Consider the following 14,203-nt stretch of genomic DNA (forward strand, 5'->3'; position numbering starts at 1 on the left):
TTAGTGTTTGTTTGGTCTTCCATAAAATCATGCTTTTCAAATGCTCTTTACAAGAGGCATGCTTCCCCAGTCCTTTAGTGATGCCACTGGCATGTTTCCAAATTGAGTATCCAGTTTGAGTGAAAGCTCTGTCCAAATTAACATTTAAGTCACTCTCTAGTCTAGCATTCAAACCACTCTCTGTTATTGAACCAGGCGCTAACTACAAAAGGCCTGGTTTTCCCCACTGAACATGCGGCTCGGGTAAGTGTCAAGACAAACAGGTGCTTGTGCTTGTTGTTGTTGTTGTTGTTGTTGTTGTTGTTGTTGTTGTTGTTGTTGTGGTGGTTCCCTCGTGCTGCAGGTGCTAGGCCCAGGCTCTTTTTGATCAGCAGGTGGTGCGGGGGATTTGCGGGTATTGCTGCTCGGCTCCTTGTGGTCTGGCTAGCAGAATGCATGGTGAGCTCGGCATCGCTCTAGGTTTGGTGGTCCTTTTTATTCTCTTAGCTTTTTTCTTAGCATAGCCATTAACTAGCTGTAATTATTAAGCACTACCAAAACTTAACAAAGCTGGTTACTAGTTAGCATAGAATCTGTAGCTCGCTGTCTGTAAAAGTAACTGTTTTCCCTCCGTGAGAAACAAACCCGGTCAAAAACAAGGTAATGAAGGCGGTACCAGTGCCAAGTCAGAATATATTGTTTTATTTGAACGTAATATTAGGTTATTACACCCCCCCTTCCACCCCCTCCTCAGATTGTGAGATTGTGCACTACTGGCAGACCTGGAAGCGCTACATTGGCAAAACCGGGCATGGTAATTAATAATTATTTGGGGTTGCTTATATTTATCTTGTTACACTAAAATGTTTATTAAAAATGTGTTTTTTGAAAATCCCAACACCTGAGACACCCGCAGGGAGTGGGGTCACGGCCAGAGTCACCATTGTACAGCACCCCTGGAGCAATTAGAGTTAAGTAAAGTTACCTTGCTCAAGGGCACAGCAACAGATTTATATGTTTATTTTTATGGGGAAACAAAACTTGGGGGACACAAATTCTATCTGGAGGGGCCATACCCGACTTTGCCAACCCATAGCGCCGGCGCTGTTTTACACAAAGCATAACCCTGCCTTCACCAACAAACACATGGTAAGATTACTTAAAAAGGACACCACAAAGCAGTTATTAACAGAATATGCCCCTAATGTCAACAATAACAAATATATATATATATTTTTAGAAAAGGATGACCTCAAAATTTATAATTTGATCATTCTAGCTGGTAAATAGTTAGTGAAATACTCAACATAATCAAGAAAGGTAGTGGACACCAGGGCCAGGTCCCCAGCAAGCCAAATTTGGCATGTGACTTCTATCCAAATTACAACTTTCTAATTTATTTTTTTGTTTAGAACATGCCAAATAACTATACTACATAACTACCACATGGTCTACCCCTGAAGACATCATGGAAAATAAGTACTATTTTATACATCCTTTTCTGGTTACTAAAAAGACGTGAACAAAACCTGACCATGACGTCAGAAAATATATCATTATGACGTCATTGCAACCAGTTTGCCTGCTGGGTCAGTACCAACAGACAGTCAGTGGGTTATTGTTGCGGCCCTCCATGTACGGCCCGGGGCAGAGGCATAAGGAACACGGGGAGATGAAGCTGCACCATGAGGAGTGGAGGAGAACCATGCTGTCTGCATCATAGAAGGACACCCTCTCCCTGTCACAGTCTAGGTACAGCCCCACCCTACGAGGCCCGGCCTGGGCCTTAGCCTGAGTACCTGGGTCACCTGCAGCTGCCATCAGGGGCATCTCCACACCATCATGGCTGAACACCAGGCCCTTCTCAGGCTTCAGGTGCAACATTATCTCCCTCTCTGGAGACAGGACAGACTCTTTGCCGGAATCTTCCTTCACCTTTAGCCCCACCCCCCAGTCCAGCTTCCCCCCCACCTCCACTTCCCAGTAGTGCTGCCCTGTTTGGACGGTTTCTGTGGAGACGACGGTGGTGGTGGCGGCGTAGTCACGGTAGTAATTGAAGCCAAAGCCGCCCTTCCGGTCTGCGTGCCTGACACTGGCCCCACCCTCTAATACCTTTAAATAGGAATCATCACTGCTGCTAAGGGTGAGGCGCACAGGAACTGAGGGGAAGAGTTCAACAGACAGAGAGAGAGAGAGAGAGAGATGGAGTTAGAGACACACACTTAACCCCTGTTCTCTTTCTCACCTGGTGTCCCCAGTCAGTCCTCACTCTCACCTGGTGTCCCCAGTCAGTCCTCATTCTCACCTGGTTTCCTCAGTCAGTCCTCATTCTCACCTGGTTTGATGACCTTTAGCATCTCCTTCCACATGCAGAAGGGCAGGTGAGTCTCGTAGAGGCCGAGATTGAGAGAGTCAGGGGTCACAAACAGACCTCTAACCCTTGACCTGTAACTGAGACAGACAGGGTTGAAACTACCACAAAAAGTTCACCATTTTGGAGTTAGACTGTCTGGAACAAACATTTTCTATCAAAAAAATACTTTGTTGTAGGGACACTGCTGGCCATATTGGTCTAAAAGACACAACACATCTCTCAGAAGGCAATACAGGACCTATACATACAGTACCAGTCAAAAGTCTGGATACACCTACTCATTCCATGGTTTTTCTTTATTTTTACTATTTTATACATTATAGAATAATAGTGTAGACATGAACACGAGAAAATAACACATATGGAATCATGTAGTAACCAAAAAACTATTAAACAAAACAAAACAAAACAAATCCAAATATATTTTATATTTGAGATTCTTCAAAGTAGCCACCCTTTGCCTTGATGACAGCTTTCACACTCTTGGCATTCTCTCAACCAGGAATGCATTTTAATTAACAGGTGTGCCTTGTTAAAAGTTAATTTGTGGAATTTCTTTCCTTCTTAATGTGTTTGTGCCAATCAGTGACAAGGAAGGGGTGGTATACATAACATAGCCCTATTTGGTAAAAGACCAAGTCCATATTATGGCAAGAACAGCTCAAATAAGCAAAGAGAAATGACAGTCCATTATTACTTAAAGATATAAAGGTCAGTCAATGCGGAAACTTTCAGGAACTTTGAAAGTTTCTTCAAGTTCAGTCACAAAAACCATCAAGTGCTATGATGAAACTGGCTCTCATGAGGACCGCCACAGGAAAGGAAGATCCAGAGTTACCTCTGCTGCAGAGGATAAGTTCATTAGAGTTAACTGCACCTCAAACTGCAGCCCAAATAAATGCTTCACAGAGTTCAAGTAACAGAAACAACTCAACATAAACTGTTCAGAGGAGACTGCGTCAATCAGGCCTTCATGATCGATTTGCTGCAAAGAAACCACTACTAAAGGACACCAATAAGAAGAAGAGACTTGCTTGGGCCAAGAAACATGACCTATGAACATTAGACCGGTGGAAATCTGTCCTTTGGTCTGATGAGACCAAATTTGAGATTTTTGGTTCCAAACCCTGTGTCTTTGTTGTGAAATGCGGAGTTGGTGAACAGATTATCTTCTCATGTGTGGTTCCCACCGTGAAGCATGGAGGTGTGAGGGTGTGGGTGTGCTTTGCTGGTAACACTGTCAGTGATTTATTTAGAATTCAAGGCAAACCTAACCAGCATGGGTACCATATCATTCTGCAGCAATACGCCATCCATTCTGGTTTGCACTTAGTGGGACTATCATTTGTTTTTCAACAGAACAATGACCCAAAATATACCTCCAGGCTGTGTAAGGGCTATTTGACCGGGAAGGTGAGTGATGGTGCTGCATCAGATGACCTGGCCTACACAATCACTCAACCCAATTGAGATGGTTTGGGATGAGTTGGACTGCAGAGGGAAGGAAAAACAGCCAACAAGGGCTCAGCATATGTGGGATCTCCTTGGAAAAGCATTCCTCATGCAGCTGGTTGAGATAATGCCAAGAGTGTGCAAAGCTGTCATCAAGGCAAAGGGTGGCTACTTTGAAGAATCTAAAATATATTTTGATTTGTTTAAAAACTTCTTAGGGATAGGAGTCCCACTAGCGATTTCAGATGAAGCTGGAGGGCGTGCAATTCAAATATATAATCATAAATATTATGGAATTTAAACATTTATGTACATATAAGTGTCTTATATCGGCTGAAAGCTTAGATTGGTTTTAATCTATCTGCACTGTCCGATTTACAGTAGCTATTACAGCAAAAACATGCCATGCGATTGTTTGAGGACGGCGCCCCACATCAAAATATTTTTCCACTGGCACAGGTTTCATACGTTCACAAATAACGATTAAATATTCACTTACTAAGCCTCCCGGGTGGCGCAGTACAGAGTCTCTGCTGTTCCACCAGAGACTCTGGGTTCGAGCCCAGGCTCTCTCGCAGCCGGCCGCGACCAGGAGGTCCATGGGGTGATGCACAATTGGCCTAGCGTTGTCTGGGTTAGGGAGGGTTTGGCCGGTAGGGATATCCTTGTCTCATCGCGCACCAGCGACTCCTGTGGCGAGCTGGGCGCAGTAAACGCTAACCAGGTCGCCAGGTGCACTGTGTTTCCTCTGACACATTTGGTTGGATGCGTGCTGTGTTAAGATGCAGTGTAGCTTGGTTGGGTTGTGTTTTGGAGGACACATGGCTTTCGACCTTTGTCTCTCCCGAGCCCATACGGGAGTTGTAGCGATGAGACAAGATTGTAACTACTAACAAATGGATACCACGAAATTGGGGAGAAAAGGGGGTACATTTTTAAAAATAATATTCACTTACTTTTTGAAAATCTTCCTCTGATTTGTCATCCAATGGGTCCCAGCTATAACACGTTTTGTTAGATAAATTCCTTCTTTATATCCCAGAAAGTCATTTTAGTACCCTAAAATGCAATCAAACTATAATATTTATTTCGGAAAGAAGTATGTTCAATAGGAAACAGATTTTAGCAGGTGCATAATGTCGTCATGGCGCGTGCAAATACGAATTTCCAAGACTGTGTCCCTCTACTAAAACTAATATTTCTTATTCGTTTTTGAAGTTACAAGCCTGAAACCTTGAACATAGGAATTGCATCCAGGGAGCTAATTTTCAATATGACCTTTCTCCTGCAATTCTAAAAGGATGGTCTCTCTCAAAAAAAAATCTGGTTGGTTTTTCTTTGGACTTTCTCCTACCATGTCTATTGTGTTATATTCTCCTACATTATTTAAACATTTCCATAAACTTCAATGTGTTTTCTTTCCAATGGTACTAATTACAGTGGAGCAAAAATGTATTTAGTCAGCCACCAATTGTGCAAGTTCTGAGAGAGGCCTGTAATGTTCATCATAGGTACACTTCAACTATGACAGACAAAATGAGAAAAACAATCCAGAAAATCACATTGTAGGATTTCTTATGAATTTATTTGCAAATTATGGTGGAAAATAAGTATTTGGTCACTTACAAACAAGCAACATTTCTGGCTCTCACAGACCTGTAACTTATTCTTTAAGAGGCTCCTCTGTCCTCCACTCGTTGCCTGTATTAATGGCACCTGTTTGAACTTGTTATCAGTATAAAAGACACCTGTCCACAACCTCAAACAGTCACACTCCAAACTCCACTATGGCCAAGACCAAAGAGCTGTCAAAGGACACCAGAAACAAAATTGTAGACCTGCACCAGGCTGGGAAGACTGAATCTGCAATAGGTAAGCAGCTTGGTTTGAAGAAATCAACTGTGGGAGCAATTATTAGGAAATGGAAGACATACAAGACCACTGATAATCTCCCTCGATCTGGGGCTCCACGCAAGATCTCACCCCGTGGGGTCAAAATGATCACAAGAACGGTGAGCAAAAATCCCAGAACCACACGGGGGGACCTAGTGAATGACCTGCAGAGAGCTGGGACCAAAGTAACAAAGCCTACCATCAGTAACACACTACGCCGCTAGGGACTCAAATGCTGCAGTGCCAGACGTGTCCCCCTGCTTAAGCCAGTACATGTCCAGGCCCGTCTGAAGTTTGCTAGAGAGCATTTGGATGATCCAGAAGAAGATTGGGAGAATGTCATATGGTCAGATGAAACCAAAATATAACTTTTTGGTAAAAACTCAACTCGTCGTGTTTGGAGGACAAAGAATGCTGAGTTGCATCCAAAGAACACCATACCTACTGTGAAGCATGGGGGTGGAAACATCATGCTTTGGGGCTGTTTTTCTGCAAAGGGACCAGGACGACTGATCCGTGTAAAGGAAAGAATGAATGGGGCCATGTATCGTGAGATTTTGAGTGAAAACCTCCTTCCATCAGCAAGGGCATTGAAGATGAAACGTGGCTGGGTCTTTCAGCATGACAATGATCCCAAACACACCGCCCGGGCAACGAAGGAGTGGCTTCGTAAGAAGCATTTCAAGGTCCTGGAGTGGCCTAGCCAGTCTCCAGATCTCAACCCCATAGAAAATCTTTGGAGGGAGTTGAAAGTCCGTGTTTCCCAGCAACAGCCCCAAAACATCACTGCTCTAGAGGAGATCTGCATGGAGGAATGGGCCAAAATACCAGCAACAGTGTGTGAAAACCTTGTGAAGACTTACAGAAAACGTTTGACCTCTGTCATTGCCAACAAAGGGTATATAACAAAGTATTGAGATAAACTTTTGTTATTGACCAAATACTTATTTTCCACCATAATTTGCAAATAAATTCATTAAAAAGTTTAAGTGTACCTATGATGAAAATTACAGGCCTCTCTCATCTTTTTAAGTGGGAGAACTTGCACAATTGGTGGCTGACTAAATACTTTTTTGCCCCACTGTATATGTCTATCCTGGCTTAAGGGCCTGAGCTAGTTTGGGCACGTCATTCAGACAGGAAGTGGAGAAAGAGGGGCCTAGCCCTAATTAACACTTTTTGGGTTACTACATGATTCCATATGTTATTACATAGTTTTCGTGTCTACGTTATTATTCTATAATATAGAAAATAGTAAAAATAAAGAAAAACCCTTGAATGAGTAGGTGTGTCCAAACTTTTGACTGGTACTGTATATTTGCTCATGTCATTGTATTCACATGTGTATATTTAATGTTTTTGCACTTAGGTTTGGCTGTGTCCTTCGTCTTCATCCCCTCAATAACAGAAAGGCCTCTTTCAGTCCACCACTGTGAACACACATACACACACACACACGCATCAAACCACTAATTATGAAAGGCAGACCACAAGACAACCAGTAACTAGACTCTGTGAGACTCCTCTCACCTCTAGAAAGTAGTCAGACTCAGGTATCTCCAAAGCGGACTGCAAAGTCACTTCCATCTCCCTCCCAATCATCAGCGTGTTCTGTATTACACAATCATTCTTCAGCATGGCCGCCACAGTTTTCTTCTCTTCCCTCTCCTGCTCCTCCTTCAACTCCTCCTCCCTCCTCCTCAGGAACTGGTGCAGCTCCTCGAAACAGGAGGAGATGTGAGCCGACAGGCTTTTAGATTTCTCCTGTGATGGGATGGAAATGTTTGACTGTATGACACACCACTTTCTTCAAGCTTTACTAAAGTCACATTCACAGATTAGTCAATTATTCAATACAATAACACATACAATACAACTTTATTGTCCATTAGTTACAGCCAACAGAAATGTGTCTTCTGCTCTGTCCCCCCCCCCCCCCCCCCAAGACAGCACACATCACACATACAGTTGAGACGAGCACAGGGTCAAGCTGCAGTGCAACGCCACTGGATGGAGAGTATGTTGTGGCGTTAATGGCCTTGCCGAAAGGCACAACGGTAAGGGGATGTCTTGAGGATGTGAACCCAGCAGCCCTCCAGTTGCCAGATCAATTCAGTTAGTTTTGGGCAAGATTAAATCTATTAGCGTGGTTGGGTTGATAATTTACATGTTCTATGCAGTGTTGCGCGTTTTCTGTAGTATGTGTAGGTGTGAGTGAGAGAGGAAGAGATTCCCTTACCTTGGTCTTGATGATCTCAGAGGCCTGCTGTTGGTTCAGTCCTTCCATTTCACGGTTCTCTTTCACCAGGAACCCCAGAGCTCCCCTCAGAACGTTCTAACAACACAGAGACCAGGATTCAATCAAATACCCCCTACCAAGCAACCAATTTAAAAAAATAAAAAATGTAATGTAATCTACTCATTTTGCCATGGGGCAGAGATAAATTTTTGCCGTTTTAAAGCTAATTTCCTGCAATTCTACACATTTTACAGTGACTTATGCCATGTTAATGATATCTGAGTGAGAGTGACTAACAAAATCAATGGAGGCACCCTGAGGTCAGGACCCCTGGGCACGTGCCCTGCATGCCTGGTAGGTATTCTGCCGACTAACTGACCCTCATTAACCGGTCAACAAACGGTAAGAAAATGTCCAACCAGTAAAATGACGTGACCAACAGAAAATACTATCAGAGATATGTATATAATGACGAGATGCTTATGTTTCTGCCCTAACAATGGGAGTCGTCCCAAGGCGGGAAGGCAGGCGACAAGATTAGTCCCAAAATAAGCCCATGGGACTTATTTTGGTGAGAGTGAACCTCTCGCTTCGCCTATTCCTCTCTGATACTGTGCATGTGTAACAGTTTAGTTTCTGTCCCTCTCCTAGCCCCTACCTGGGCTCGAACCAGGGACCCTCTGCACACATCGACCACAGCCACCCTTGAAGCATCGTTACCCATCGCGACACAAAAGCAAAGCAAGGGGAACAACTACTTCAAGGTCTCAGAGCGAGTGACGTCACAGATTGAAACGCTATTAGCGCACACCCCGCGAACTAGCTAGCCATTTCATATCGGTTACACATGCATACAAGGGTCGGACATTTTTCATTAAGAGCTTAATGGAAACATCGTTTTACAGTCAAAAGGCTATAGCCCGGCCTCCCGAGTGGCGCAGTGGTCTAACATGCTGACCAGACCGGATACGTAAACTGCGCGAGCGTTGCAAAATAAATGTACACATACTGTACATGTCATTCAATCATTGCACCCACACTGCTTGCGCGCATCAGCGAGTGTCTGCATGGCCAGGAGCTAAAATATAACTTGGTTCTATTTGTGATGCTCAACACGCTGCAAGTCCTGCCTCTCCCATCTTCTCATTGGTTTTTAGGAGAATATACCCACATGGGTGATTGAAAGATGAACTGAGGTCCACACTCCAGTCAGTTGTTGTAATGTACCTTACAGTTGGTTGCCAACCGCCATATCAAGACCAAATAAGAAGAAGAAGTCTGAAGGAAGGAGGAGAGATGACTAGAAAATCATTTGGTTTACCTTTTTATCTGTGGATTAATTGTCGGAGTAGAGGACCTTGTGCATTTCAGGTAAAATAACAACCCAAAGTTTATATCACAGAACAAATGAGCTAGCAACAGGAAGCTAGCTAGCTATATTGCCATAAATGTTTATTGCTTTTTGACCTGTCCCAAAATTAATATAATTGGTTCAGAGTTTGTTTTGATATTTCAACCTGCGTGTCCTGATAGCGTCTGGTGTGGGGGGACAAAATCCACATGTGCAATGGTGCACGCAGACGCACTCGTGTGTGCGGTCTGGTCAGAATGTTAGGTACTGCATCGCAGTGTTGCGGCGTCACTACAGCCTGGGGTTCGATCACAACCGGCCGTGACCTGGTGCCCAATAGGGCGGTGCACAATTGTCCCAGCGTTGTCCGGGTTAGGGGAGGGTTTAGCCAGGGGGGCTTTCCTTGGCTCATCACGCTCTAGCGACTCCTTGTGGCGGGCCGGGCACCTGCAAGCTGCCAGTAGTTGTCAGTTGAACAGTGTTTCCTCTGACACATTGGGGAAGCTGGCTTCCAGGTTAAGCAAGTGGATGTTAAGAAGAGCTGCTTGGCGGGTCATCTTTCAGAGGACGCATGACTCGATCTTCGCCTCTCCCGAGCCCGTTGGGGAGTTGCAGAGATGAGACAAGATCGTAATTGGATTGCAATTGGATTTCATGAAATTGGGGAGAAATAGGGGGGTGTAATGAAAAAAAAGTCTATAGCCTATTATTGAACATGCAATTCCTGTAATGAAGCAGCTAATTAAACGTCATTTTTAAACATTTGACAAAATGAAATTAGCGGAAAACACAGTTCTAAACAGCGCATCTAATGTGAGCAGTTCAATATGTGAGTGAGATGAAAATCTCCATTAGCAACTGCTAGGATGGGTTGCTAATATGACTAGGATTGTGCCTTTGGCCTCTGGACAACAAAATAAAGATGATAAAAAAAAAACTATAGAACAGGAGAGAAATGCTGGTTAAAGGCATCAGGAAGTCTTTATAAAATAATTGCCTCCACGTTTCTATGGATGGATTTTCGCAAAAACAACTTTGAAGCAAGACATGCCTCATTATTTACTAAAATGTTTAGGTTTCAAACTATTTTTTGGCCTCCCGAGTGGCGCAGTGGTTTTAGGCTGTGCCACTAGAGATTCTTGGTTCGAGTCCAAGCTCCGTTGCAGCCAGCCCAGCGTCGTCCAGGTTAAGGGAGAGTTTGGCCAGTAGGGATGTCCTTGTCCCATCGTGCACTAGCGAATCCTATGGCGGGCCGGGCGCAATGCACGCTGACTCGGTTGCCATGTGTACAGTGTTTCCTCTGACACATTGGTGCGGCTGGCTTCTGGGTTAAGCAGGCATTGTGTCAAGAAGCGGCTTGGCTGGGTTGTGTTTTGGAGGATGCACTGCCCTTGATCTTCGCCTCTCCTGAGTCTGTACGGGAGTTGCAGCAATGGGACAAGACTGTAACTACCAATTGGGGAGAAGAAGGGATAAAAATAGTTTAAAACAATTTTACTGGCTCAAGCTCACATTGCAAAGTGGTGGATGATGCGCTGATAGTCAACGGTAGGCAGACTATAGCCTACGCATCCAAATGGTGAATGGGAGGCGCGCTTTACGAGTTCAGATTGAGAAATAGAAATAGCTACTTTTTAATCGTCGCCACAAGTTTTTAACACACGATTACATATAGAATTGTTATTTTTTGGGCTTACAAAAGCAGGTTTCACTCCAGTAGCCTACAGGCTTTTTGAGGCGCTACTCTCATGCTGTCTGACAGGTGGTAGGCTATTCCGCTCCTCAAACTAGGCTGTCTATATGTGTGATAAATAAAATGCATGAAGACTAACGAAAATACAAATGAGCCAATTTAATTCCACAAAATTATGCAAAAATAGACCGATAAGCTTGACTGGTCAAATGTATTTTCGGCGGCTTTAACGGTTAACCATTAACATCCATAGTTGGGAGTACCCCTAGCGGCTGGGAGTACCCCTAGCGGTTGGGAGTACCCCTAGCGGCTGGGAGTACCCCTAGCGGCTGGGTGTACCCCTAGCGGTTGGGAGTACCCCTAGCGGTTGGGAGTACCCCTAGCGGCTGGGAGTACCCCTAGCGGCTGGGAGTACCCCTAGCGGCTGGGAGTACCCCTAGCGGCTGGGAGTACCCCTAGCGGCTGGGAGTACCCCTAGCGGCTGGGAGTACCCCTAGCGGCTGGGAGTACCCCTAGCGGCTGGGAGTACCCCTAGCGGCTGGGAGTACCCCTAGCGGCTGGGAGTACCCCTAGCGGCTGGGAGTACCCCTAGCGGCTGGGGGCCCTAAGTGACTGCTTATGTTGCTTATGCCTTTTTATTTATCACACATACAGAGAGCCTGGTTTGAGGAGCGGAATAGTCTACAATGCACCACCTTTGACATCATTTTCGCTTGAGGCGACATCGGTAGCGTTTATTGTGAATGTGATCTCTGTGAACATCTGGGAAATTGACTTTAAAAGATGCATTGTCGGTATGCAATCCCTTGTCTACAACTCACATTTGATTGAATGCTGGCCAGAGAGCCAACAGAGCTCTCGAACAGATACATACCACAACACTCCTTGTGACTGAGAGAATGCATGGCATGGGTTTAACAGTGTTTACAGATTTAAAGATTATATTTATGACAGAGAGAGTGTCACGATCGTCGTTGGAATGAGGTGAGGACCAAAGCGCAGCGTTGTGAGTGTTCATCATATATTTATTAAACCGAGAACACTAAACAAAATAACAAAGGAGAAACGAAACAGTTCTGAAAGGTGACAAACACATAACAGAAAATAATCAACCATTAAACACAGGTGGGAAAAGGCTACCTAAGTATGATTCTCAATCAGAGACAACTAACGACACCTGCCTCTGATTGAGAACCATACCAGGCCAAACGCAAAACACAACATAGAAAAAGGAACATAGACAACCCACCCAACTAACGCCCTGACCATACTAAAACAAAGACATAACAAAAGAACTAAGGTCAGAACGTGACAGAGAGAGAAAGAGAGCAAGATTGAAAGAGAGAGATTAAGAGAGAAATTAAGAGAGAGAAAGAGATTTTGCAAGTTTTATCAAGTGACTTACTGTTGTATAGAACACTAAAACACAGATTGAGGAAATTAAATATAGACTTGGAAACCTACAGGCAAGAAAAGTTATATAATAAACATCTCTTACCATTTAAGACGTTCACACAGCAGTATAAGTACAATTATGAGGTTTAAAAAGAACTGTGCTGTCATAGACCTACACACCTTACTGGTCTTTGCTGCCTCTTTCACAGGTGTGAACGTGTGTCCCCGGTGCTTTTCTCCATCTCTGCAGATCACACACACCAACCTCTGGTCTGTCTCACAGAACAACTTGAACTTCTCGTCATGCTCTGGACACACCAGCTCTGAGGCTACAGTGCGTCCCTGCGGTGCCTCTGGTCCCCTCGCTGTGAGGCCACTCTCCTCCTCCTCTCGGGCCACATCTGCCATATTGGTCAAGACACGGTGAGCCCGGAGATCCTTCTGGCTGAAAGGGCCACGGCACTCTGGGCAGCGGCTCTGGCTCTTCGCTGAGCTCTGCAACAGGTGAGCGCTGATGCAGGGGCGGCAGAAGGTGTGGTCGCACGGTAGACTCACCGGGTCGGTGAAAAGGCACAAACAGACTGGGCACTGGAGCTGCTCGGACAGGACTGATGTCATATCTGTATTAAAGTTCTGGTACACCTTTACTATTATTTAAATGTTTTTCTGTCTTTGAAAAGTTCACTGTCTTGATCCTTGGTGCTCAACAGGTGAAGAAAGACATTTAAGTTTCACTGTCAATTCCCTTTGTTCAGAGTTCATACGTCCACAACACATTCTCTCATACCTGTAAAACTAGCTGGACTGGAAATGTTGGGGCCACCTGTTTAGGCCTAACTAGTCTTATATAAGAGGAACCACTGCCAGGTTATTGGTTCATTCCTAGGCTACCTATCCACTTTTTAAAGCAACACAATACCGTAGTGTCCCTCCAGGCTATCCTCCTGGACAAGCTTATCCCATTGAGGCCCAAGATAAAGCCAGTCAGCATACTACACCAATCCATCCACTTACTAAAAAGGCTAAATTAGGGTAGATCAGCATTAGACACATAAGCAATCTTTAAAGTGGAAAGGAGTGATCTTGAACAGGTTTGACTCTCCCATGGTTTTAAACACCCCAAACTTGTATGAACTAATCTTTTACCTGTGTTCTGTTACATCACACAGACTTTTGATATGAACTCAAAATGTTCCACCAAGGACACCTGTTAAATTCCCAATGTATTGGTTCAACAACACCAGCGCATTCAGAAATTACTCAACCCACTTTACTTTTTCCACATTTTGTTGTGTTACAAAGTGGGATAAAAATGGATTTAATTGTAATGTTTGTGTCAATGATCTATGCAAAATACTCTAATGTAAAAGTGGAAGAAAAATTCTAACATTTGTAAATAAGAATTTAACCCCCTGAGTCAATACATGTTAGAATCACCTTTGTCAACCATTACAGCTGTGAGTCTTTCTGGGTAAATCTCTAAGAGCTTTATAGACCTGGATTGTACAGGATTTGGCCATTATTATTTTTTAAAAATTTCAAGCTCTGTCAAATTGGTTGTTGATCATTGCTAGACAACCATTTTCAGGTCTTGCCATACTGTAGATTTTCTAGAAGATTTAAGACAAAACTGTAACTCGGCCACTCAAGAACATTTACTGTCTTCTTGGTAAGCAACTCCAGTGTATATTTGTCCTTGTATTTTAGTGAAAGGTGAATTAATCTCCCTTTGCCTGTTGGAAAACACACTGAACCAGGTTTTCCCACAGAATTTTGCCTGTGCTTAGCTCTATTCCGTATCTTTCGTATGCTGAAAAACACCCCAGT

The 14,203-nt window shown here is 44.0% G+C and overlaps 1 protein-coding gene across 2 annotated transcripts; it reads right to left on the reverse strand.

Annotated features, from left to right (window-relative positions):
• Positions 1 to 665: 665 nt before the first annotated feature.
• trim108 (tripartite motif containing 108) lies at positions 666 to 13,173 on the reverse strand. 2 transcript variants are annotated; one of them, XM_031787355.1, is made up of 6 exons: positions 12,557 to 13,173; positions 7,938 to 8,033; positions 7,229 to 7,462; positions 7,064 to 7,128; positions 2,315 to 2,424; positions 666 to 2,138 (listed from the first exon to the last, which is right to left on the reverse strand). In XM_031787355.1, exons 1-6 carry the CDS (start codon positions 12,992 to 12,994, stop codon positions 1,570 to 1,572), a joined length of 1,512 nt encoding a protein of 503 aa, XP_031643215.1. In that variant the 5' UTR covers positions 12,995 to 13,173; the 3' UTR covers positions 666 to 1,569. The 2 variants fall into 2 exon arrangements, with proteins under 2 accessions (XP_031643215.1, XP_020331382.1); XM_020475793.2 differs by having other exon boundaries at positions 2,315 to 2,430; positions 12,557 to 13,172.
• Between the last annotated feature and the right edge of the window lie 1,030 nt (positions 13,174 to 14,203).

Source organism: Oncorhynchus kisutch, linkage group LG13, assembly GCF_002021735.2.
Source record: "Oncorhynchus kisutch isolate 150728-3 linkage group LG13, Okis_V2, whole genome shotgun sequence".
Classification (NCBI taxonomy): Eukaryota; Metazoa; Chordata; class Actinopteri; order Salmoniformes; family Salmonidae; genus Oncorhynchus; species Oncorhynchus kisutch.